Source organism: Microcaecilia unicolor, chromosome 1 (genome assembly GCF_901765095.1).
Source record: "Microcaecilia unicolor chromosome 1, aMicUni1.1, whole genome shotgun sequence".
Taxonomy (NCBI): domain Eukaryota; kingdom Metazoa; phylum Chordata; class Amphibia; order Gymnophiona; family Siphonopidae; genus Microcaecilia; species Microcaecilia unicolor.
The window spans coordinates 67,143,376-67,170,731 of NC_044031.1; the positions used below are offsets into that span (position 1 = coordinate 67,143,376).

Genomic DNA, 27,356 nt, shown 5'->3' on the forward strand with positions numbered 1-27,356 from the left:
CCTTTCTGTGTCTGCTTCCTCTGCCTGTTCCTCGTTAGATACAGGTGAGTTGCTTTCAGACATCTGCCTTGGTATGGCATTTATATACACTGGCATGTCTATTATGGTTCTAGTTTCATATTCTGGATGATAAGGCTCATCTGGGATAATCCAGCCTTTATCAACCCTTTTGTTTTCATCAAAATATGTAACATGTCTTATGCCAACAATGCCAGTTTTCAGATTCAAAATTCTATATCCTTTGTGCCCTGGAGCATAGCCAACTAAAATGCCCCTTTCTGTTGTGGAATCCAGCTTATGCCTTCTTTGCTTTGGTACATGAGCATATGCTGTACTTCCAAATGTTCTTATGTGTGACAGGTTTGGCTTCCTACCATGCCATGTCTCATGTGGTGTGCGCTCAGCGCCTTTAGTTGGCATTCTGTTTTGTAGGTACACTGCTGTGAGAATGGCTTCCCCCCATAGTCTTTTAGGGAGATTGCTATCTGACAGCATACATCTGGTCATTTCCACAAGTGACCTAAATTTTCTCTCTGCAACAGAATTTTGCTCTGGTGTATAAGCTACTGTTGTGATATGTTGAATGCCTTCTTGTTCTAGAAATGTGCGCATGCTTTGTGAAGTGAACTCACCACCATTGTCGGTCTGAAGAACCTTTGGTTTTCTTTCAAATTTATTGCTCACCATGGCTACGTATTTCTTCAGCATGTCTGTGACTTGACTTTTTTCTTTCAGCAAATAGGCCACACAATATCTAGAGAAATCATCCAAGAATATTAGCACAAATCTGTTATTTCCCAATGATGGGATATTAAACGGTCCACATAAGTCACTGTGTATTAAGTCCAGCACTTTATTACTCCTATTTCCTGTGTATGCAGGAAATGAGGGTCTCACACCTTTTTGAGTAACACAGTCTATGCATTTCTCCATTTTACCAGCATCTGCACTTATCTGAATGCCAGTGGCCAGTTGCTTACTGTAAAGATCCTGGATCACCTTAAAATCACGATGTCCCAGGCGGCGGTGCCTGATTTCCAGACTACATTTACCATCATTCTTCCTTACTTGCGCCATATGTGAGGCTTCACCTGAAATGCTCAGTTTATAAACATCATTATGCATAAAAGCTTCAGCATACACTTCATCATTTTTAGAGATTGTGCACTTACTGTTTTCAAAATGAATCACAAATCCCTTCTTATCTAATGTAGATACACTAAGCATATTACAAACTGCTTGGGGAATATACAAGACATCACTTACAGGAATTTCTTTAACTTCATTAGACACTTTGCATTTTAAGAATCCAATACCTTTTGCTTGGATCTTAGCAGTCCCTGCGTTTGCAGTTTTAAGAATACCTTCCTCTGGACACATTTCCTGAAAGAAATCCTTACAATTGGTTAAATGGCATGTGCTCCCCGAATCCAAAATCCAAGTACTTTCATTTGAATTATTATTTACCATAGTCAAAGATTTTTCTGCCATTAGAAAGCCCTTGTGTTTATCTTTGTCCTTCATACATTTCCTGGTTTGAAAATTCTTTAGTTCCATTGGCTTAGGTGAGCTAGAGGGAGTGTTTTGTGTTTCCTTACACCATTTAGATACATGTCCCTCCTTTCCACATGAGTAGCAAATCAGCTTGCCCTTGGGTGGAGTTTTCCCATAGCTCCGCCTTCCTCTGTTCTTTGCCAAGAAATTTGTTTCATTTCTCTCTGACTTGCTTTGAGAACACATCTCCTCAGAATCATTTATTATGCATTCCTGCCTTAGTTTTGATGTTGCCTGTTCAAAAGATTGCCCTTCAATGGCCTCATTTACAGACCTAAAAACATCAAACTTCTTTGATAGTGAGGTAAAAAGAAATGCTCTTTTCAATGCATCACACATGGGAATTCCAGAAAGTTCTAGCTTTTGAAATGAAGACATAAGATGCATAATGTGATCATTACATTTACTTTTATCCCTTAATTTGGTTTCATTCAACTCTGCTAACCAAATTTGTTGCTGCTTTGCATATGTAGTTGCATACATAGTTCTCAGTTTATATAAAATGTCCTTTGGTGTATCTTTTTCCTCCACTAATATGGCTTGTTTCTCTGAGAGAGCTTCCAAAAGCATGCACTTCACATAATAGTTTGCACTGTCCCATTCAGCCATATTTTCAGCTGTTCTGTCTTGGTCTAAGAATATATTTAATCCTTTTGCTCGAAGGAGACATATGAATCTTAGTTCCCATTGCTGATAATTAAACTCAGTTAATTTAGGCACCTTGAGAGAATAGAAAAATGGTGAATTTCTTCCCTCAGCCATTTTCTTAGCCTTCTGTCTGCTGTGTGGGGGGAGAGAGAGACAGACTGAATCTTTCCTTTAAAACTTAAGAGAAAAATGTGGCTTTTTTTTCTGCCTGGTAATATTTCTCTTCTTTTTCAATTCCTGGACCCTGGGCCCATAACCCTTTTGTTGGATTATTTGTAGTAAATAATTAGCAGATTTTAGTACACACAGCTTCAGCTTTAGAAATGTTAATTTCTTTCTTCATCTCTCTCTCATGCACCCCTGAATAATTCACTGCTGAGTCACTTTAAAGTTGAAGTAACAAAACATCTGTTTACTCACAGTTTGTAGTTAGATTATAATCAGACAGGCTTATATATACATATTACTATACATTTGTATTATCAGCTCCTTCCATGTGCTTAGATGGTAATGGATGCTCACACCACCATAGATCCTCTCAGGTTAGGAGAGATCATGAGCTCCATGTGCTCCATGTGCTGCATGTGCTGCATCTATCCCCCACAGGAAGTTGCATAGCTGTGTGACCTCTCTAAGTAATTCACATCAGAGGTCACAGAGTAATCACAGAGAAATAATAGGTGACAGTCAATGCATGTAAAATACAATTACATTCCAACAATATCAACCGGCTCCCCATTGTCCACATGTTTGCTTACCCCCTCAAAAAAATGCATTAGATTGGTGAGGCAAGACTTCCCTTCACTAAATCCGTGCTGACTTTGTCTCATCAGTCCATGTTTTTGTATATGCTCTGCAATTTTATTCTTAATAATAGCCTCCACCATCTTGCCCGGCACCGACGTCAGACTCACCGGTCTATAATTTCCCGGATCTCCTCTGGAACCCTTCTTAAAAATCGGAGTAACATTGGCTACCCTCCAGTCTTCCGGTACTACACTCGATTTTAGGGACAGATTGCATATTTCTAACAGTAGCTCCGCAAGTTCATTTTTTAGTTCTATTAATACTCTGGGATGAATACCATCAGGTCCCGGTGATTTACTACTCTTCAGCTTGCTGAACTGACCCATTACATCCTCCAAGGTTACAGAGAATTCATTTAGTTTCTCCGACTCCCCTGCTTCAAATATTCTTTCCGGCACCGGTGTCCCCCCCAAATCCTCCTCGGTGAAGACCGAAGCAAAGAATTCATTTAATTTCTCCGCTACGGCTTTGTCCTCCCTGATCGCCCCTTTAACACCATTTTCGTCCAGCGGCCCAACCGACTCTTTGGCCGGTTTCCTGCTTTTAATGTATCTAAAAAAATTTTTACTATGTATTTTTGCTTCCAACGCTAATTTCTTCTCAAAGTCCTTTTTTGCCCTCCTTATCTCCGCTTTGCATTTGGCTTGGCATTCCTTATGATCTATCCTGTTACTTTCAGTTGGTTCTCTTCTCCACTTTCTGAAGGATTGTTTTTTGGCTCTAATGACTTCCTTTATCTTACTGTTTAGCCACGCCGGCTGACGTTTAGTCTTTTTTCCCTTTTTTCTAATACGTGGAATATATTTGTCCTGAACCTCCAGGATGGTGTTTTTAAACAGCATCCACGCCTGACGCAAGTTTTTTACTCTGCGAGCTGCTCCTTTCAGTCTTTTTTTCACCATTTTTCTCATTTTGTCGTAATCACCTTTTCTATAGTTAAACGCTAGCGTACTTGATTTCCTAGTTTCACTTCCTTCAATGCCAATATCAAAACCGATCATATTATGATCACTGTTATCAAGCGGCCCTCGTACCGTTACCCCCTGCACTAGTTCATGAGCACCACTAAGGACTAAGTCTAGTATTTTTCCTTCTCTTGTCGGCTCCTGAACTAGCTGTTCCATGAAGCTGTCCTTGATTTCATCAAGAAATCTTATGTCCCTTGCGTGTACAGATGTTACATTAACCCAGTCTATATGCGGGTAATTGAAATCCCCCATTATTATTGTGTTGCCCAGTTTGTTTGCGTCCCTGATTTCCTTTAACATTTCCGCATCCGTCTGTTCGTCCTGGCCAGGCGGACGGTAGTACACTCCTATCACTATCCTTTTCCCCTTTGCACACGGAATTTCAATCCACAGTGATTCCAAGGAGTGTTTTGTTTCCTCCAGGATTCTTTTCTGTGAGCACCGAAGAGAAGTATTTGTTTAGCAAGTTCACTTTATCTTCATCACTTTCCACATAGGTATTCTCAGCATCTTTCTGTCTACCATTCCTAGCTTTTTTCCTTTTCCCAATATATCTGAAAAAGGTCTTGTCAGTTCTCTTTACATCTTTAGCCATTTTTTCTTCCACCTGCGCTTTTGCAAGCCACATTTCCCTCTTATCTTTTTTTAGTTTATTCTGGTAATCCTTTCGTATCATAATGCAGCCATCCTCTTCCTAGTTTTGGTAGGATCAAGAGAATAAATCTTCATTACAGGATCATGCAATTGTTGCATCAGATCCACATCGCAGAGGAATCCAGATTAGGCACCACAATTCACTTCACATGCCAGTTTGGAGATCTCGTGTACTTTATTTTAGTAATTTAATAAAATATTATTGAATCTATTGTTCTAGTAGGTAAAGTAAATTATTTGCTGTTGGTAAAGTGAATTATTTGCTGTTGACTGTCCTATTCCCAAGTTATTTCAGTCAATTGGGCACATTCCTGTTTTTCTTTGTCATGGCAGTTTGTCACTTTGATGCTCTACACAAATGTCAAACTCACTCAATATTTCAGAATTTACTCACAATATTCCATGAGAAAATCTATTGATAGATAAGGCAAAAAGACCTCAGAGAATTCATCAACACCTTGTAATCACTAGTCTGAACAACCTTCTGACACAGTTCAATTCATAAGACCTGATTTGAAAAATACTTCAAAATATTTCAAAAAGGCATCCAGTCGTTAGATAAACTTGTGAACAGGCTTTTAAGCTATTACCCTGATCAAATGAAAGTAGCAATGCACTGCAGTCTGAGTTGTGTAGCATTTTGCCTCATGGCCATACTGTGGAACCATGGTTAAAATACCGCAGTTTATGTGACACACACGTCTACCAGTGCCCTTTTGTAAAATGCACAAAAATCAGCTCAACACCTTTTTAATAATAATGCCTTATGTACTAGCCAATCAATGAACATTCAGTTACTAAACATCTCAACCTGTTAATGGGCAGGAGGCATAGCCTAATAGTACAGTGGAATAAGAACTTAGGGAACTAGGTTCAATTCCCACTGCAGCTGCATGTATCCATTGCCCCAGGTACAAGAACTTAAGATTGTGAGCCCACTTGGGACGGAAGAAATATCTGTATATAATATATGTAAATAACTGGTTGTACCATAGAAAGGTGGTATATCAAATCTATAACCCTTTACAACAAGACCCTGTGCAATGGTTGAAAATAAAAGGGAAATCGATTCTGCAGTTCACTAACAAAAAGAGTTCCCATTTTATCACAATATGTAAACCTTGTGGCTCCAAGTATCACAAATGGGGGGGGGGGGGGGGGGAATCCCCCTCCTAGTTCATTGTAAGTAAGTTATGACATTTTGGGGGTTATTTCAGAAGTCTTATTTTCAATTTCCACATGGAAGTGCCAGAATTTACACATAGAAAAGACATCTATGAATAAGTGATGATTTTAGAAAGGACTCAGTTTACACAGATATTCATAATGGACCAAATTCTCTATATAGGACTAGATTCTATATATGGCACACGAAAAATTGGCACCAAAAATATTTCTGCCTAGGCGTATTCTGTAAGCCATACCTAGATTTAGGCATGGTTTATAGAATAGGCCTAGCCAGTTTATAGAATATGCCTAGCAGCCATGATTGCGCCTAACTCTAGGCGCGTCCATTTATGCCAAGTAAAACTTGGTGTAACTACAAGCACCTAAGTTAGGCACAGAGCAGGTGTATTCCAGAACCGTGTGCATAGATTTTCAGAACGCCCACAGCCTACCCATTCTAAGCCCGTGGCCATGCCACCTTTTTGGCAGCACGCATTAGAATTTACGAGCACCTCTTTACAGAATATGTCTAGCAAGTTGGGCACGTAAATTCTAATTAATGTCAATTAGTATCAGTAATTGCTTGTTAAGTGGCAATTTTAGGCACTGATTGGCTTGTTAAGTAATTAAATTGTGCACACAAATCCAGAATATGACAAGATTTGCATGGTCAATTTTGGTCATGCTATGTAGAATCCGGGGGGTAATGCCTAAGGAATCAATGCCAAAACAAAGATGTGCTTAGTGGTATTCTTTAAAGTCTGCCTAAGTTATGCGCGGGTTATAGAATACGCTCAGTGGCCATACCTGCGACTACATTTAGTCATGGCCATTTACACCAAACAAAACCTGGTGTAAATGCCCACACCCAATTTAAGCACATATCGGGCATATGCTATAACACTGTGCGTAAATTTTTGGAACGCCCATGGCTCGCCCATGCTCCTCCCATGCCCATGCCCCCTTTTGAGATCTGCGTGGTAGAATGTACATAGAATACGCTTAGCGAGTAGTGCAAATTCTGATTAGTTCCAGTTAGTGTCGATAATTAACATCCAATTGTTGGCGCTGATGGGCTCGGTATTCAATTAAGTTACACATACAGATTGTCTACGCGTTCCGATTTGCTCATGTATCTCTAGTCGCCTTACATAGAATCGGAGTGATTATGTACAAATTGCAAGAAGGCACAGTTTGGGCATGACAAGGACAGGTAAAAAAAAAAATCTACATATATATGGCCTAATATTTACACATAGGAATATATGGTTTTTTAAAAATTGTTCACCAGCCCTCAGGAAGGATTAAAAAAAGGTATCCTCCTCAGTCTCCTGTTGTTTATTTCCACCTACAAATTTAAAAGAAAAACAACAAAAAAAACATTTCAGCTTCTTTACTTAATTAGCAGTATTTATGCAGTTTTCCCTCTAAGCTACTTGGCTGCATGGCTGCCACCCTTTCTTAAGTAATCAAGCAACAGGGACAGTGAGACCTTCCCCACCTCCCTCTTGCCACCACCTCTGCTGCTGCCACTTCTCCAGACCAGCAGCAGCAAATCAAGCTACAGCCATCAGTGGGCTGCGCTCTCTATCTATCCACACTGTTTGCATGCATCTTTCCCACATTCTGCAGACCAGAATCTCTGTCTGGAGATTTGAGTTCTGTGTAAGTTCAGCCTTTGAAGCAGGGCCGCCAAGAGGAGGGACAATATTCCTCGGGCCCGGCCTCCTAGGGGGGCCCAGCGCTGCTGCTGCTGTGTCGGTATTTGGCAAGGCTTCTCAGCAGTCAGGGGGTGGTACTGGCAGCCGAGCCAAGCAGACAGAAGAAAGAAGGCTGCAATGCATTCATTAGTTTCCTGGGTTATCATGTTAACGTGTAGTGCGTCACGTCGCGTTGTCTTTTCTGCCACAGTGCCTCTGCAGGTCCTTGTCCTTCTTACTCCTGCCTTGATCTTCCTGCCTCCTCCTGACTGTTACTTCCTATTTCCACACCGTGGGGCGCAGCAGAAATGATCTGCGGGTTGTGGTGGCAGAGAGACTCAGGGTTAACATGTTAATCCTTGTTGGCACACAGCGTGAGCGGTAGCGCAGCAGGAGATAGACAACTAGCCCGGTCCGACTCCAAGTAAACTCTGCCTTGGAGTGCACAGGAAGACTAGCTAGGAGGGGCCAGAGAAGTGCAGCAGAGTGTGTTTGGGGCTGTTGTGCAAGCCACACCTAGCCAGTAGCGTGGTAAGGTGGAAGAAAAAGAAAAGAAAAAGTTAAAAATGGGGAAAGCAGAAAACCCTGGAAGCTGTTCTCTCCTTGAAGGGTAGCGGAAGAGTGTGTTGTGTCTTCAGAGTGAGCTACAAACCGCTGAGTTCTAGAAGCTTGATTGAGCTGCAGTGTGTACCTGGTTAAGAGGAAGCACAGTGTGTAAGAGAAAGTATTTAGTAAGCTGGAAGGCTTCCTTAATCAAGCAGAGTGTGCACCTGAAAGTAATCAGCAGAGAAGCTGCGTATGTCTAGTAGCGCTTTAGAATTGATAAGTAGTAGTATAATGAAGACCTCACCAGGGAGTTGGGTGAGACACAACAGAAGTGCCAGGCACTGCAGGGAGAGAATAAAGTTCTTCAAGTGCAGCTGGAAAAGGTGCAGGATCTGAAAAGAGAGAAAGGGGAGCTGCTAGGAGCTCTCACACAGCAAGCTGGGAAGTATGTGGAGGAGGTATGACAATTGAGTGCCAAGTCCAAGGAAGGACACTATAAAAGCAGCATTTCAGTTGAAACTAGAGGAGCTACAGTCCTGGTAAATTTTATTAGTCCACCGAGAGGAGCAGTTGGACCAAGAAAGACACTGGTCACAGCAGTGGCATAGCCAAGGGTGCAGCACACCTATGATGTGGCTGGCAGGGATTCCCAAGCTACACCAGCTGAAAACTCTCAACAACTGTCCCTCCTGCGTACTTTGTAAATAGCAGATTTTCGCCTGCAGCAAGTAGCGACTAATACATATTACTCGTACCAGCCCCACAGCCTTCCCTCAGACATATTTCCACCTATGCAGAAACAGGAAGATGTGTCAGTGGGAAGGCTATGGGGCCAGCATGAGCAGTGTGTATTAGTTGCTGTTCGCTGCTGGTGAAAATCTACTATTTAAAAGGTATGCGGGAGAGGGGGGATGTTTGAGAGACCATATGGCATGCAGGTGAGAGAAGGAGAGACCAAATCACCTGTGGGATGGGGTGGGGTTCTTCTGCCCACCCATCTTGTGCCCAGGCCCACCCAAAATTGGATGTCTGGCTATGCCCCTGGGTCACAGGCCCAGAATGCCTAGTTAAATGCCCAGGTGAAAGCTTAAACCCAGAACTCCTGTGCCTGGCTAGGGAAAGAGAACAGGAGGTCACAGCATTGAAAAACAGCCTGGAGATCAGGTCAAATAGGTAATCTGTGTGAGGGAGCAGATGACCCTGATGGAATCCTCCATGAAGAGGCTACAGAGTCAGGTAGATTATCTTCTCTGTGAATTACAAGAGGCAAGAGAGCATACATAGATTTCAGAAGTGTGACGTGAGAGTGACTTGGCTGAGCTTAAGTCAGTCATGTGACCAGCTCAAGTGGCAAAATGTCATAGAAGACCTGCAGATGGAAAGGGGACAGCTCAAAAGGAGCTGCCAGGAACTCACAGAGGAGAAAGATTATGAAAGAGAGAGAGAGATAAGAGAATTGGCTCAGGAGTACCAAAGAGAACAGATGGCTCACGTTTTTGAACAAGTAACTGTCCTAAAAGCTTTAAATGAAACTCTGCAGGAACAGACAAGTGAACGCCACAAGGACTAGAAGGAAGCAATCTTGTTGATAGAAAAGCTGTCTGAGGAAAAGGCAAAAGTAAAACACACGCTTCAGGAACTACAGGGACTGCTGAAAGAGAGCATCCCAACTGAGCAGGTTGAACAGATAAGAAGCGTTTGGATTCAGAGTGCAAAGGAGAAAGCCAAGTGTCTATCAGCGGCAGAAGAGGAGCTGATGCAGCAGCAAGACAAGGCTAGGGGGCTCCAGTCGCAGATCTTCCAGCTGACAAACCAGAACCAGGTCTATCAGATCCAAATTAAAACTACCCAAGCAGAAGTTATGTGACTGCAACAAGAACTGACCAGAGCAGTGTCAATGGAGCAATATCTTAAGCTGAAGGGACAGCTGTCTAATCTCCTGCAGGAAAGTCAGGAGGAATAAATGATGGAGTGCTAGAGAGCAAGATTGCTGAACTCTAAGCCCAAGAGAGGCGCCTCTGGGAGAAGGAAGTGTCTAAGAGAGAGGTGTAAACACAGCAAGAGTGTACTCGGCTATTGGAGGAGAATAACGTATTATCCCAGAAACTCGTGGAGATACGGTATCAGCTTGATACTGAGTTTGTTGGAATGTGGGGAGCACCAGAAGAAAGTGTCTGAGCTGGACATTGAGATACGAGTACTACAGGAGCAGCTGATGCAGAAGCCTGCCCAGCTGGCTGAAGTAGAGCTGTCTAAGAGTGAGACTTGGAAGCAAATAGAGGAAATTTTCTAGCCAGCTCAGGGAGACTTCACAAGCAAGGGATCCCATGAAGAAATGAGCCAGAGATTTAGAGGGGCAGGAGGAAAAGCAACTGCTACTTGACATAGTAACATAGTAGATGACGGCAGAAAAAGACCTGCACGGTCCATCCAGTCTGCCCAACAAGACAACTCATGTGTGCTACTTTTGTGTATACCCTACTTTGATTTGTACCTGTGCTCTTCAGGGCACAGACCGTATAAGTCTGCCCAGCACTAGCCCCGCCTCCCAACCACCAGTCTCGCCTCCCACCACCGGCTCTGGCACAGACCGTATAAGTCTGCCCAGCACTATCCCCGCCTCCCAACATGGATCGAGCAGGAAGAATTGACCTGTCAAGTGGAAAGCTTAAAGAGGATCCTAGAGGAAGAACTCTCAGTCCAGAGTGGCTTAGCAGGTGATTTACAGAATGCTAGCAAGGAGCTTGAGCTGCTTTAACAGCACTGCAAAGGGGAAGCAAGACGCAAACTCCTGAAGACTCTGGCCTGGGCACCTAATGGAATAGTGCTGGAGAGAAGCAAAGAGGAGCCAGGTGTGAGACACGGGCTGAAAGAGGCAGGCTGGGAAGAGACTGGCCGATACTGAAGAGGGTGATTCATTTGGGCACCTCAGAGTTATAGAAGGATTTAGTGCAGGAATATAATGCTGGCACTGAGAGGCTGGCGAAGAGCACCACAAAGGGAATTCTCAAGGAGTGGCTGCCCACTAAGTTTTGTGGTTCAGTTTTACCCTGCACCTAAGAACCCGGATGCATGTACACTGGTCGAAGATGAGAATGAGTCCATGTCTAGGGACCATGGAAGTAATTCCCGGCCGGAGGAATGTGAAGTCTCCCAAGGAGGAGCTAGTAGCCTGAAAGAAAGTACTGAAGAAGGAATGAGGTACAAGGATGAGGAAATGGGAACCTATCCACCAGCCCTACAGAGGAGCTATCGGGTACGGTTCCCATCTCATGGGGACGGTAACTTAAAACAGTTGGTTGACCCGCCAAGGCCTTTCCCTTAGGAATATGGAGAGTGCATTGCGTAAGGGAGGCCCAGCATGTAGAGAAGTCAGTCAAAGGAAGAAACTTAAAGCCAGGAGAGGAGTGCTGTGGATATGGAAGGTGTCTAGACGGCGATGCCTCGAAGGGAAGCGTGGCTATCCAAGAGGATCCTGTGTGGGCTTGCGTTATTTTTCCTATTCCTAGTTGTGGATGTGTCAAGAGATCAGGGGATCCCAAAGTCCAGCCCAGTCGCTTGGGAGGACCCAGTTGTGGTGGTTGTCAGAGACCTAGGAGGGAAGAGTATCAGCCTGTTACAGAGGGGGAAGACTCAAGTAATGACAAATGGTCCAGTGGGTGATGTGGAGAAGGCGGATACCTACGTCTGGAGAGATGCTGTCTTCTGGTGATGACAGCTGGTTTCAAGATGAGTACTGTTGGCTGCTGGATGAGAAGATTGTGGTGCTGCCTATGGATGGAGTTCCAGTCTAGCTGTTTTCTACTGGACTGAATTCTTTGTATTGGGGATTTGGACAGGTTGTGACCATTGGTGTAAAGTGGCCCAATGGTTGCTGTGGCTACTTTACCCTGTTCACATGCGGGTGCTAAAGGCATCACTAGTTCAGAGGGGAGTTTTGACTGTGGCCCAGGGGCAGTCCAAAGGCGTTCTACTAGTAATGGGGGTCCTGGGTGCCTTATGGTATGGTAACCCTCAGCCCTTAGGGGTGTTGGCCCTGGTAGTGGCAGTCACTCAAACCATAGGGATTGAGCTGAAGGGGAGGGTATATGAGGGCGTGAGTGGCATAGAGGCAGGTTCTCCAGGGAACACTCCCTCACTGGTGTTGAAGCTGAACCACCTTTTGCTGAGTCCGGTGGGTGGGGCTTAGGCAAAGAGGTGGCTAAATGCTCTGGGGCATAACAGTTCAGGATGCCCCAAGGAAGGAAACCTCCGGGGGGAGAGGTCCATAAGAGGTGTCCAGACGAGAAGCTTCAAGGGAAGGAGTTCTTCCAAAGTGGTGGCTGGGCTACAGTACTTGTGGGGGAGTCCCAGGGAAGCAAGGAGTGGCCCTATCTCAGAGGTTTGCACCCTGTAGATGCCCAGGGATTGCATGAGAAAGAACAGAAGACTGCAAAGGTAAAAGAGTGCTTTTATTTTCTGTGAAGACCCGGGTCCAGAATGTCCTAGTTGGAGCCAGGCTTTGGACTTATGTTTGAGTAACTGGAATTGTACTGAAGAAGACAAAACTGCTAAGAAAGAAGAAAATGAATATTATTGGGCTTGTATACCATGGTTGGAAAGAGTCTGTGACAGAAGAACAGATTTATTGCTTTAATTGTTTTCTATCAACACAGTTTTCCTTTGACTTTGCACTGCAAACTGCCTGTGTCTATGAAGTCCTGTAGCCAACTGCCAGTAACATTATCACAAACGTCCATCTCATAGCCAATCGCCAGTCACACTATCACAAACGTCCATCTCATAGCCATAATTGAACAGGAAATCTAGACATCTTTCCTGTTTGATTATCGCTGTGAGGTGGCCATTTTTTTGGACTTTATGAGCTGGACAGGGGTTTTTTTGGACTTAGACATTTTTGTGAAAATGCCCCTTCACATAAATAGGGGAAACTTTGGGGGTCCTTTAAGTTATGTTCACCTAAAGTAAATTTAAAAGCTACGTGGTAGGCTTATATATGGCCTTGTTTTTGTTTTTATTAGCTTGCATTGCTGTGGGAGATAGCTGTTTCTGGTTTTTCTTTTGTGAGGAGAGGAAGTGGAGCTTTAGGGTTAAAAAGTGGAGTGGAGGAGTGGCCTAGTGGTTAGAGCACTGGTCTTGCAATCCAGAGGTGGCCAGTTCAAATCCCACTGCTTCTCCTTGTGATCTTGGGCAAGTTACTTAACCCTCCATTTCCTCAGGTACAAACTTAGATTGTGAGCCCTCCTGGGACAGAGATATATCCAGAGTACCTGAATGTAACTCACCTTGAGCTACCACTGAAAAAGGTGTGAGCAAAATCTAAATAACTAAAATAAATCTATATAAATAATTCCCACCTCCAACGTTCTGAAGCTCACTCCATGGCAGTGAAGCCCTGTAGTGTTCGTAACCACCACTCATACAGCCGCCCTCAGCCCCGCCCCCCGCACAATATGTCACTCACCCACTCACACCACCCTCTCACTCCCGCTCCAGCTCCAGCCAACCTGCCAGCAGTCAGCCCCCCACTCCCGGCGCCGCAGATCCCCCCATTGCCAACCCCCCCCCCTTCGCGTTTCAGGACCCCTTCCCGCCGCCAACCCGCCATCGCCTACCTTTGCTGGCGGGCCACCTCCCACCAGCTGAGATCATTTTCTTCCTTTCAAAGGCTTCCTCCTTCTGTTTGTGACGTCGTCAGACTCACAGAATGAAGCCTTGCTGAGCTCATCTGCAAAGCTTCGTTTTGTGAGTCTCGACGTGTACATGCAGGACGTCACAAACAAAAGGAGGAAGCCTTTGAAAGGAAGAAAACGACCTCGGCTGGCGGGGGTTGAGGGTCCCCTGCCAGCAAAGGTAGGCGACAGCGGGAGGGTCGTCAGCAGGGGGAGGGGGTCCTGAAACGCGAAGGGGAGAGGTGGTCCTGAAACATGAAGGGGAGGTGGAGGGGGTCCTGAAATGCGAAGGGGAGGAGGGAGGGAGCCCTGCAACTCAGAGCACAGGGAGGGAGGCGGGGTGCTCTGCAACTCGGACCACAGGGAGGGAGGACTTAGGGAGGGGGCCATCGAACCTTGCTAGCGCCCGCTTCATTCCTAACAGAAACGGGCCTTTTCCTCTAGTAAATAAATAAAAAGTAAAAATGAGAGATATATCTTGAAGTCTCTGTTGGCACCTGTAGGTGGACTTTGTTAACAATTTCACTTTATACAACAAACAAGGCCTTATTTGCTCTGTCCTGTTGTGTTTTTCCAAATTTGTGAATGCTATTATGTTTTCTTATTGTATATATGCTGTTGGTCTAATAAAGGACTTCAAAAGGTTAAAAAAAATTATATTCTTACCTTCTTATGAAACTGGAAATAATTGTGAGGACTATGGAGTTCCAAAGGCAATTTGGTATCAGCGTGTGAGTGGGTTTCTAGATGTATTGGTTATCATTATGGAGCAAACATTTTGATTTTCTGGCAAGACTTTCACTAGTCTTTTTTTACTCAGGTAGCATTTATCTGAAGGATTGATTCTGGGAAAGGAGTGGCATAATGCCAGCTTTCAGCCTTTGTTGGCTGAGCTGTACATCCTGCTAGTTACATGATACGCATAGCTCACTTCTACTACAAACATTTTTTTATATAGCATTGTACAAACACAGGTGAGAAACAGACCCTAACCCATGATGCTCACAGTCTAGTCAAGGTGCAGAAGAGAAGCCTTGTTGTTTAGTATTTTCCAGAATAGTTACATTATAAAACAAATTATCTGCGAGAACTGGGGGTTTAAAGCAGCCTTGAAAAGGTGGGGGTTTTGGCAGGTTTTGAATATGGTAGCACAGAGAGGAGGAGGAGGAGGGGACACACCACCTCCGAAGCTATTACAACCACATTTGGTGCAGTGAGGTGGAAAGCATGCAGTTTTGGCGATGGAGGAAAAGACTACAAATGAAAGCATCTTGTCTGATGCACTGAGTTTGGAAAAAAAGAGTATTAGGGTAAATAGTAGTGTACTTGTCCTCAAGAAAAATGTGTTTTGGTTTTTTTTTGCAGAAAAGTGCTTTTAGTACTAAGAGAAAGTATTTTATGTGTGGGCAATTTTGCCAGTGCATCCTAACTCATTCACATATGTAAAAGTATCAGAGAACAACAATACAGATTTTTCCAGCATTTTGAAAATCGGATATATTTTCTAAGTTGTTTGCCATAGCTGAATCCTCCATCTCTGGATGAGTACCAAACTTTAAAAAAAGCAGGCAGATCAATCTGTTGCAGCCTCTAGTGGCAACAAGCCCAAACAACAAGTGTGAAAATTGAGCTATTTTTTGAGACCCCATAGTTTGCTGTTTAGCAGGGACGTACTGACTATTCGGGCAACCGGGCAGTGCCCGAGGGCCCAAAGGCTCTGCCCGGTTGCCCTTGCCTGCTGCCTCACGCTACAGCCCCCCGGGGCCCTGGTGGTCTAGTGGCCACTATTCTCCAAGTTCCCGGCACCGTCATGTTTTAAAAATGGCTGCTGAGACTCCCTGCAGCAGTCTTGCGAGACTGTTGAGACCCGCAAGAAGTCTCGGCAACCATTTTGAAAACATGGAGCTGGGGAGGCGCGAGTTGCCTTGATTGTAACGCTCTGTGACAGCGTGGCTGGTCGGATGGCAGGGGGATGGAAGTTGCTCCAGGTATACTGCGAGCTGAGGTGGATGCGGAGGAGGCTACAAGGCAGCAGCAGCAGTGCGCAGAATTCACCTCCATCATGGCTGTGACCTAGCTGTAGTTCAGAGTTACTTGGTCAACAACAGTTGAGACATGGAAGCATGGCTGTCCCTTCTGTTTCTTTATTTTATGCTAATGTTTTTGTGTGTGATTTTCTATGTCTGTATCAGGCTTAAGGTTGAATGCGAATGGAACAGCAATTCAAGTTACTTTTTTTTTTTTTTTTTACAAAGTCTGAGGTACTGTATATTCTGAAAAGTTTGGAAAGAAAAAAATATATAAACTAAAAGTTTGAAAGAAAACAAACAACCAGTGAAGAACTTTTTCGTGATTCTTAAATTTAGCTTTTGAGGAACAGTGTTGTACTGCCCTTTATTTTGTTTCTGTAGTTTTTACCCCTTTCAAAAATTGTAGAAGTGTAAATTGGCGGCATGATTGCCTGAAGCTTAAATCTGGTCTTAAGTGAGATAGGCCCAGGGAGAAGGAGAGAGAGTGACAAGGTGGCAGTGCAGTGGCTGTACCATAGGCTGGCATAATGTACACGTGGATGCTTGTCAACCGGGGCAAATTAAAACACAAATCCTACGGATTGACCCTTGTCAACCTCTTTTCGCTGAGAAGGGTTATAAGGTATGGGATAGACAAATATGGCTCTACTGGGCACCTGAGTTATGTGGAAAGAAAGTGACTTGCCCATTTAGGGCCAAATCAGATGTAGAATATATTTTCAAGCATGCTTTTATCAGTGAAAAATACATGTTACCATGATTGTCCTTAGGCATGGTGAGGCTTTTTCCACAGAAAGATTGGTAGAGATTTGAAAGGCAAGCCTCTTACTGAGGTTCCAGTGCTTCTGCCAAATGTTAACTAAAGCTGATAAATGTGGAAGAGTAGGGCAACTGGAGTTATAAAATTCCTTTAGAAAATACATCTTGTTTTGGAGCTGTACACTTTTCCAAGCTGCTCTTTTAATAACATAGTAAATGATGGCAGATAGACCAGTGCAATCAATCCAGTCTGCCCATCTATTCGGTAAGGCGAAATATGAAAGTGTTAGTCCCCTTAGAGCAAAGCTACACTGGCTTCCATTGAAAGATCGTATTGCATTCAAGATATGCACCTTGGTTCATAAAATTATTTATGGAGATGCCCCATCTTTTATGTCAGACCTAATAGATTTGCCAGAGAGAAATAACAAAAGTTCATCCCGCACCTTCTTAAACCTCCACTATCCCAACTGCAGAGGACTTAAATACAAATCAGTACATGCATCTAGCTTTTCATACATCTGCACACAACTATGGAATGAACTACCGACCACCATAAGAACAACACACGACCTGATGACCTTCCGGAAGCTACTAAAGACTTACCTGTTTAAAAAGACGTACAAAAAAGATCCCCCATAAGGAACTGACATCTAAGCTTCACCAGATTATATTGGAACTTTTCTAATTTGTCTCTTTTAATTTACACCATAATTTACTGAACATTTATTTTGTCATGATATCATTGTTATGTTACGACTATTTATCCTTATTTACATAATTTTACTATGCAACTTAATAGCAACAATTCTGAAATTCTTCTTCGTTAATATGACTGCCATGATATTCTTATGCACCTTAACTGTTATCTATATTTTGACTTCTTATTCCATCAATGTGATTGTTGTTGTATTATATTGTAAGCCACATTGAACCTGCAAATAGGTGGGAAAATGTGGGATATAAATGCAGCAAATAATAATAATCTATGTTGCTAGAGCCTGCACCCGCTGCTGATGCAGCAGGTGTAACCCGGGTCTTGCCTGTGCACTAGCTCCAGCCCCAGGCCACAAAGCAGAGTTCAGTTTATTTCAGTTTAACATTCAGGGCCACTCTCACCTGACTCGTGCAGAGATGTTTTCACCTAGTAAAGGGCCACAAAAACAGACATCATGTTATGAGAATCAGGTGCTTAATAATCAGACTTACTATTTATAAGTACAATTTTTAAAAAAAACCCATTAATTAGGTTGAAACCTGGGAGTATTCAACATCTTTTTTTTCTTCCCCTCTGTCTACATCAAAAGAAAAAAGATGCCATGTGGGAACATTTTCCTTTTTGTGGAATGCAGTTGTACATTATAACAACACACTTGCCTTTTTTTTTAATTACTGTTTTACAGAGCGAAATTGAATAATGCCACTGTCTGGATAAGTTCCAGTGTAGGCTGCTATCCAGGTAGTGGTTCTGAATTTCCATTTTTTTTTTTTTTACCACAAAGGCTGGATATTGACCTGTACATTCGTTTGGACCCTGGAAATTTGGAGGCCTTTTACTAAGTAGTGCTAAAAAGTGGCCAGCGCTATCCCCAATGGGGGTCTTTCCCATGCACTGAGGCCACTTTTAATGTGGTGGTAAAATGGCCCCATTTACCATTATTCCTATTAATAGCCATGCGCCAATTTCCCCAACACCTATTTTCTAGGTGGTAAGGGCTCATGTGCCAACCATGAACTAATCAGTTAGCATGTGGTGATGTTGCAGTGCTGTGGAAGGGGGTGGTCCATCAATCGCTTGGAACTGAGAGCGATGTTCCAGGCTCTTATGGCCTTTCAAAAGACTCTGAAGGGGCTTGCTGTCCGGGTTCTGTCAGACAACACGACAGCAGTGGCATACATAAATCGTCAGGGAGGCGCACTCAGTGCAGGACCCTGGCCGCGGAGGCCGCCCAGATTTGCCACTGGGCTGAGCTACACCTGCAGCTTCTGTCTACAGCTCACATAGCAGGTCAGAGCAACGTGCAAGCCGATTTTCTCAGCAGGCATCAAATCGACCCAGCGGAATGGGAACTGGCAGAAGAAGTTTTTCTTCAGATTTGTGCCAAATGGGGGACTCCCGGAATGGATCTTATGGCGTCAAGTGCAAACGCCAAAGTACCTCGATTTTCAGCAGAAGGAGAGATCCTCTCTCGGCGGGGTTGGATGCTCTGACTCAACCCTGGCCCTCTGAGCTCCTGTATGTGTTCCCTCCTTGGCCCCTGATAGGGTGAGTCCTACTGCGGATTCGACAGCACCAAGGTCTGGTGATTCTCATCGCTCCAGATTGGCCAAGGCGTCCGTGGTATGCGGATCTCCGCTGGATGTTGGTGGACACTCCGGTGCATTTGCCCCTGGTGCCAAACCTGTTGGTTCAGGTTCCAGTGTCTATGGAGGACCCCTGCTGATTTGGTCTTACAGCCTGGCTATTGAGAGGGCGCAATTGAGAGACAAGGGCTACTCTAACAAGGTCATCTCCACTCTCTTGCAGGCCCACAAGCGGTCCACCTCCACAGCTTATGCTCGGATCTGGCGCAAATTTGAGGTGTGGGGTGTTTCAAAGGCGATCACACCCACGCGAGCTACAGTCTCGACAGTGCTGGACTTTTTGCAGGAGGGCTTACCAAAAGTCCTGGCTTAAAATTCCCTGCGGGTGCAAATGGCAGCATTATCCTGCTATCGAGGGAAAGTCGCTGGCTTATCCCTTGCTGCTCATCCAGACATTGCCCGATTGCTCAGAGGGGTGCTTAGGCTCCATCCTCCCGTCCGGTTGCCCTGTTCGGCCTGGAACCTAGGGCTGGTGTTGAAGGCTCTTCAGTGTTCGCCCTTCAAGCCGCTTAAGTGAGCTTCGGAGAAGGATGTGACTCTCAAGACAGTCTTTTTGGTGGCCATGACATCGGCTAGACGTGTGTCTGAGCTGCAGGTGCTGTCCTGTTGGGACCCTTTTCTGCAGTTCTCGGAGTCCGGAGTAACAGTACATACAGTGCCTTCCTTCTTGCCTAAGGTGGTTTCAGCGTTTCACCTGAACCAGCCCATTTTTCTTCCTTCCTTTTCTAGGGAAGAGTTTCCGGACTCCTTTGGGCAGTTACATCTTCTGGATGTCCGCAGGGCGCTGTTGCAGTATCTACAGATGTCAAATGACTTCAGGACTTCTGATCACCTTTTTGTCTTGTTATCAGGTCCTCGGCGTGGAGGCCCAGTGTCTAAGGCCACTATAGCTCATTGGCTCTAGGAAATCATTTTCGCTGCGTATCTGCTTTCAGGTCGGTCTCCACCTGAAGCGTTTAAGGCACATTCCACGAGAGTGATTTCCTCCTAGTGGGCTGAAACGGGTGCACTCTCTCTTCAAGAGATCTGTAGTGCGGCTACTTGGGCTTCTCAGCTCTCATTTGTCCAGCATTATAAGGCTGGATGTTGCAGCGAAGCAGGACGCTATTTTTGGAGCACAAGTGCTTGCTCGCGGTGTGGCCTGTTCCCACCCTAAGTAGGGATTGCTTTTTTACATCCCATCAGTTAATGGAGTCATCTGCTGCTGATGACAAGGAAGGGAAAATTAGGTTCTTACCTTGGTAATTTTCTTTCCTTTAGTCACAGCAGATGAATCCATGATCCTTCCCTGTCTGACTTGTTTTTGTTCAGATCTTTCATGCAGATATAGATCTCACTGGGAGAAGTTGGATACCAGTTCTAAAAATTTCTACATGATGTTCTACTACAGGAGGTTGAGTTCATCCCTCCTTTGTATGGTTATTGCTCCTGTTCTGGGGTGTTTGTTCGCTGTGAGGAAAGTTTATTTATACCTTTATGGTTTATTCTGCTTTGGAAATCTCAAATACTGAAGGCAGTTGGGGCTAGCCGTCCAAGAGGCACTATGGTTTTTCAGTGTTCTCTATCTCCACCTGCTGGTAGGCGGATACAACCCATCAGTTAATGGATTCATCTGCTGTGACTAAAGGAAAGAAAATTACCAAGGTAAGACCCTAATTTTCCCTTACTTGGTTTGAAAATGTTGTGCCTTGAAAAAACCCTCTTTCACCAAACTAATTAATTTGGACTGTTTTATTTTATTTCTGTATTTAAAAGAATTAATAAACCACCTTTCTGAACAAACCATTCAAACAATATAATCTCTGTTTTTATTTCTAAAAATGGCCTGAAAAAAAATTAACGCACACATTTTTTTTCTTATAATTATAATACAATTTTCAAAGCTGTCTGGCTTAAGGGGATAATTCCATAACCAGGTGTCTGCATTTGCCACTTGAAGCTGCACAGTAGAACCAGTTCCATAATGAAACCTATGTGGCCAGGTTCTGTCAGAGAATACTAGTCTAACTCAGTATTGACACACATAAAATCTAGGCGCTTGCACTTATGCCAGCCATAGAGCTGGTATAAGTGCAGATATCTAAATTAGAGAATGACATAGGGGCAAAGTTTGTCCCCGCCCTGTCCCTATGGGCTCTGTCCTCATCTGCAAAAGCCTCCAACAATGCTGATTTTATAGTTAAATCTTTTTATTAAAGTATAAAAAGGAACAGTATGCTGTGCGACTATTGTGTATAAATTACAAATAGAAAACAATAACGAGCAGCTATAATAATCCCACCACCACCCCCTACCTTTCCAACACCAACAATAGCTGATTTCTACTACCCCAATGAATCCTAATCCACCCTGTTAAAATGTCCAGAGGTACAAAACACAACCCGTTCTGTATGCCGTAGAGAGGAGAAATATGCCCTTTGAAGCACTGCTATGATTTTTAAATCTGTGAATGGATAAGAAGTCATCACAAATCTCAGGATTCAGTCTAGTTTGTGCCCACCCCCATGGGATCTGTCTCCACCCCGTCCCTGCAAGCTCTGTCCCCGTCCCCTTCCCCACAGTTACTGTGGATCCTTGTCACCGTGTCATTCTCTAACCTAAATGCAGTAAGGATTGCTGTAAATGGGAGCTTTGCCTATTCTTTGCCCATGCTCTGCCTCCTTGCAAATGTGTTCTATATTGTTTAAGCGGGTATTTCCAGAATAGTGCTTAGGCACCATGCTAGCATTTAAGCAAGTGTGCACTTACGCATAAGTGTTAGTATTCTAAACATTTATGCGTGTAATCTGTGTAGAAATGTGCGCACCTAGATGACAGAACTGCTGCTGACATGTCCTCCCTTTTTAGCTTTTACACTCGGGGCATGACATGCCCAAAATGTCTGATCATGGAGGACTATCGATTACTTGTTATGGAATACTATTGATTAACTGCATACACCTTCCTTTCAGGTTGTGTCCGACACATCTCTTGCTGTGACGTGGATACCACACAGGGTTCTGGCAAATTCTGGTGGAAAGTAAGGAAAACCTGCTACAGAGTAGTTGAACACAGCTGGTTTGAAAGTTTTATCATCTTCATGATTCTGCTTAGCAGCGGTGCCCTGGTGAGTGTGATCTACCTGACATTGTGCTAAAACTTAAACCACTGCAGGGTTCAGACAATAGGAAAAAAAGTTAGCATTGGGGAATGTAGATGTTATCAATAGAAATCAAACAAAAGAAAACATGGAAAAGAAAATAAGATGATACCTTTTTTATTGGACATAACTTAATAGCATGTTTTATTTTGTTTGATTTCTATTGATAACCTTTAAGAGTGGACTAACACGGCTACCACATCTCTCTACTGGGAATGTAGATGGACGTCCTTTCTGATGATTCCTTCAGCAAAACAAGAATATTGATGCCAGTCGGGGTTTCCTTCTGTTCTTTACCCAGTATTTATGTCTAAGTTTACCTTAATGTCTGTAGTATATGACATCTAAATTTACTGTCATGCTTATGGACTAGGCTGGCTCAATGACTCAGTAGTAGCACTTCGACATTTATTTTTTTATTAATTTATGTGTTAAATTTGTATCCCACATATTTGCAGGCTCAGTGTAGCTTACATAATACCGTGAAGGCATTCACCAAGTCCGGTACGGGATAAGTACAAAATGTTGTAGTGGGATAGGGAAGATAAGATTCAATCAAGTTGCCCTTTAAAGATTCAGTATGCCCTTTGAAGCACTGTTATGATTTTTGAATCTGTGAATGAATAAGTCATCAAAAATCTCAGGATTCAGTCTAGTTTGTCCCTGCCCCCATGGGCTCTGTCCCCATGCCCGCCCCCGTGGGATCTGTCTCCGCCCCGTCCCTGCAAGCTCTGTCCCCGTCCCCTTCCCCACTGTTACTGCGGATCCTTGTCCCCGTGTCGTTCTGTAACCTAAATGCAGTAAGGATGTCTGTAATGTCTGCATTAGGGGCGTGCAGCCAGAGAGTTTTTATTTTGTATTGTTTCCGCAAATGTTCATTTTGTTTGGGTTTTTTCCCCTTTATGTTGTCGTAGGAGTAGTGTTGTTAAGAATGTGTGCTCTTTTAAGAGTGCATACTATGTGGAAAGGGTATGCAGTATTCACAGAGGGGGAATTTCTATAAATGGGGCTCAAAATTCAGTGCTGGAAAAAAATCGCTTCTAAGCTCAGTCCTGTAGCAGGTGCACATCCTTTATAGAATCACACTTAGTGCTGGTTCCTGTGCCTAACTTTGGGCAAAAATGCTGGAGCCCAGGTTAGTCGCCCTGAGGCAGCATTCTGTAACTTCCTATGTTAAATTTCGGAATGCCCCAACATGGCCATGGCCACTCCTCTTCAATTCCACGCTAGAAGAGTTAGGCGCAGTGCCTTATAGATTAGTGCGCAGCTAGATGCATGTGCTAATTTTAATGGGTGTTAATCAACTGCAATAATTGGTTGTTAGCGCCTGTGACAGTGTGAGTGAGGGATGAGGGCAGGCCTTCAAAATAACACAGCCGGACAAGGTTGTAAAATAAGGCAAGCACTTTATTCAGTTAATCCTGCATCCTGTCACTTCACAAGGTCAGGTATATATGAAAAGTCTCAACATGTGCCTATGGCTGACAGGGCCCAAACCACAGTTTGTGGCATGTGACTGCCACACCGCAAACACAGGCCCCAAACTGCCACGCCCCAAGTTCTCTTTCTAGGTTTCCAAGCCTGGCTCTAGACAGACTTCAGAACAGGGCTTCCAAGTCTTCAAATCAAAAGGTTGGCTTATCTCAGGCAGGTCATAGTAGCTAAATATTTGTCGTAAGGTGTATTCTGGGGCGTCAGTTCTTCCTTCCCTGGGTCTCCTTAACCCCGCTAGCCATACCTTTTATACTTCCTGGTTCCCATCCTTTTGGTTCCACCCCTCCCGTCTCACTTCCTCCCTCGGCGGTACTAGTGGTTTTAAGCTGGCTCAGACTATCTGAGGGACTGTTCTTAAGGGCAAGGGGCAGTGTTCTATAAAACCCCTCACAGTGCCATTGATGTTAATCTGTTTGTTAGCCAGCTACCGCATCCAATTCAAGCTTCTCCTCCTTACTTACAAATGCACTCACTCTGCTGCTCCACCCTACCTCTCTACCCTCATCTCCCCCTACGTTCCTGCCCGTAACCTCCGCTCACATGACAAATCCCTCCTCTCAGTACCCTTCTCCACCATTGCCAATTCCAGGCTCCGCTCATTTTCCCTTGCCTCACCCTATGCCTGGAACAGTCTTCCTGAATCCCTACACCAAGCCCCCTCCCTACCCATCTTCAAATCCTTGCTTAAAGCTCACCTCTTCAATGCTGCATTCGGAACCTAACCTTTCAAACATATAGGTTGCCCCAATCTGTCTGAACTATCTGATTAACTGTACATTTGTCTTTTTAGATTGTAAGCTCTTCGAGCAGGGACTGTCCTTCCATGTTAAATTGTACAGCGCTGCGTAACCCTAGTAGCGCTTTAGAAATGTTAAGTAGTAGTAGTAGTACTAATTTGTGCACACATCTCAGGAGCATGCCCAACTCTAGGCATCATATATAGAATCAGGGGGAATGTGCACACCCTTTCAGAGGAGTGTGCATTCTTTTTCGATAGTGTGTGCTTGCGCGATTGTTCGCACATGCGCACCCTATTGTGAAATAGATCACACTGTTTCAAAAAGGCACACATTATTGATGGCAAATGAAAAAACACAAAATGTTGTGCTTTTTTCCCCACTCATTTTCATTTTCTAACAACATGAAACGACATAGGATTGTTGCCATTTCCTTTGTTGTTTCAAATGAATGCACATTCCTATTCTGCATGCAGGTAGGCAGGAGACTGATTTGGTTCCCAAGTCCAAATTCTGCTTTTTGACTCAGCTAGCAAAGGGTATTTTGCGAAGGCAGTGATTAGGCCCTGGGAAGAGGGTGCCTCAGCCATTGCTCAACAGTGACACTTAGTGATCAGACTCAGGTGTACGGATACCAGATTCTAGGAGAAATCACAGTCTGTGGTTCCTAACTGGCAGCACAACTAGGGAAGGATGACCTGTAAGTTGCCTCAGGTACAGCTCGGAAGGAGGTGCAGAATATGGCACAGTGTGGTGCCTTTGGCAAGTTTCATGAGTTCTGCCCACATGCCGGTGTTTCTGTACCAAACTGTCTAGTTAATAACATTGCCCACGGTTGAGGACTGTCCGATATCTGAGCTAGATGAAAGGCAGGGTTTAAAATTCGGGAAGATCCTGAGTAGCTGCAGATAAAGGCTTTATAGAGCTATAAGCATACAGAATATAGATTTCAATTGACTGGAAGCCCAATGGAGCGAAAGGAAACCACTGAGCCGAAATCCAAAAATGTCTTTCAAGTAATAAAAGCAGTAAAAAGCCAGGCTTATCTGACCTTAACACAAAAGTGTCCTTAACAAGAAGGATGGTGTCTTAAGTGATTCAATTACAGTGTCAGCTGCTCCAAATCTGCAGTGGAAATCAGAGAGCTGGTGGACAGCCACAGAAAATCTATGATTGGATCTGTTTAGAATAGAAAAGGAGGCATGGGATATCCACAGCTATCTGCAGATCACATATGAAAATACATAGCTTTATAGCAGTCAGCACTGCCATCTTCTAAAAACAGACAACAAAATCTTCTCATATACCACATACTGTGGTAACACAGTGAAAAGTTAAAAAGGACAGGCCAGTGAAATGCGTGGAACTGAAGTGTTTCTTTTGCAGCATTCGTCATCTCATCTACTGTCAGCACATATCAGCTAGGCGACTCTCTTGATACACTGGCTCTGAGACAAACAGGATCAACTGTAAATAAATTCATATCACTACATGTGGGAGAGAACAAGATAATTTTTTTTCAACCAGCTGCTGTAGCTTGTTGAACACAATGCTAAACCTAGTCATAAGTAAAAACCTGCACTTTTTAGCTGACATTCAGAAACTGCTTTCAGTCTTTAGCCTTTCAGGGAGTTCTGCTGACTATTTCACACTCTAGCAAGACGGACTTGAGGTGCTCTGTGTATTACTGTGAATATGTTAACCTAAAACCCAGAAGCAGAATCACATGCCCAGCTTTAACTGTTGCCAGAGTTCTCCTGTCACTTTTAAGCAGGGCTTTTTTTGAGGGGGTACTCGGGGGTACTGAGTACCGGCACCTTTTCCAGTGTCTGCTAAAATTGACCCATGGACCACAAGTTTTAATGAAAGAGCTCAGGCTCAAGACACCAATTCTGCCTTGTCATAGGTTCTGTGACTGGTTGCAGGGGACCTGCCTATTGTGGAGTGATCACCCTCAGTGATCACCCCACCCCTGAAGGGTGGTCTGGCATTTGAGTACCAGCACCTGTTTTGCTAGAAAACACGCACTGGGTAAGGGCGTCACTTGCCACATGGCCATTTCTTTTTTTTTTTAAATCTGGGTTTTCTAGCCCATTATAAACCATAAAATTGTACTGCTTTGTCACCCTCCTGTCTCCATGCATATCTCCCTGTCCCTCATCCACCCGACTCTTCCTGTCTCTCACCTATCCACCCCCATCCTGTTAGACTGTCACTGAAATGCTTTGATGTTTCACTTATATGTACCGTATTTTTCGAACTATAAGACGCACTTTTTCCCCCAAAATTTGGGAGGAAAATGGGGGGTGCGTCTTATAGTCCGAAGGTAGCGATTTCCCTCCCTCCCGCCCTCCCCCCGAGTGTGTTTCCCTAGGAATTTTTTTTTTTTCAAAAATGGTGCTAAAAGAAAGATGCACTAAGAAAAATAACAGCTATGTTCACCACTCAATTTTTTTTAAATATCTTTATTGAATGACGATGCACTTCATATAACAACAGACCAATGTTATAATTATCACATAAACCACAAATTACAGTATTTGCAACAAAACAACCCATGTGTATCCACCATGTAACTGCACTTCCCAGCACTTTATCCTCCTCTTTTCCATTTTTCTCCTCCCATCCCTCCCACCCCCCTTCCCCCCCTTCCAGGTATATAACAGAACCCTGAACCTACTAATTCCTAAGCAGTGGTATTCACATCTTCTGGGAGGTTCCCCACCCATATATGCCTGGTTGAAGAACAAGTATAAATGCTGAGATCTGTCCCCCTGACAACCCCCCTCCCAAGGCACCCTGCCCTCTAGCCCCCCAAAGTGAATATCCCCACTCCCCTGAGCTATTCAGTTCCTTCCCCCCGCCTGTTATAAAATCAGGTCCTTAAACTGCAATATAGAAATATAAACAGAGAAAAAAGACCATATAGCCTATCCAGTCTGCCCATCCATATCAACTGCTATCCCTTCCTCTCCTTTAGCAATCCTATGTGCTTGTCCCAAGCTCTCTTGAATTTAGATACAGACTTTGTCTCCACAACCTCCACCAGGAGGCCATTCCACGCATTCACTACCCTTTCTGAAGAGTTATGAAGGTGAAAGGGCATAGACTCGGGGT

General features: G+C 44.0%; 1 protein-coding gene across 3 annotated transcripts in view; it reads left to right on the forward strand.

Moving 5' to 3' along the window:
• LOC115466700 (sodium channel protein type 5 subunit alpha-like) overlaps positions 1-27,356 on the forward strand; it is an 858,490-nt gene that overhangs the window by 645,933 nt on the left and 185,201 nt on the right. For all 3 annotated transcript variants that reach the window (XM_030198143.1, XM_030198128.1, XM_030198135.1), the window contains one exon: positions 21,821-21,975. In XM_030198143.1, coding sequence (XP_030054003.1) covers positions 21,821-21,975 — 155 coding nt within the window. The remainder of the gene's footprint in view (positions 1-21,820; positions 21,976-27,356) is intronic.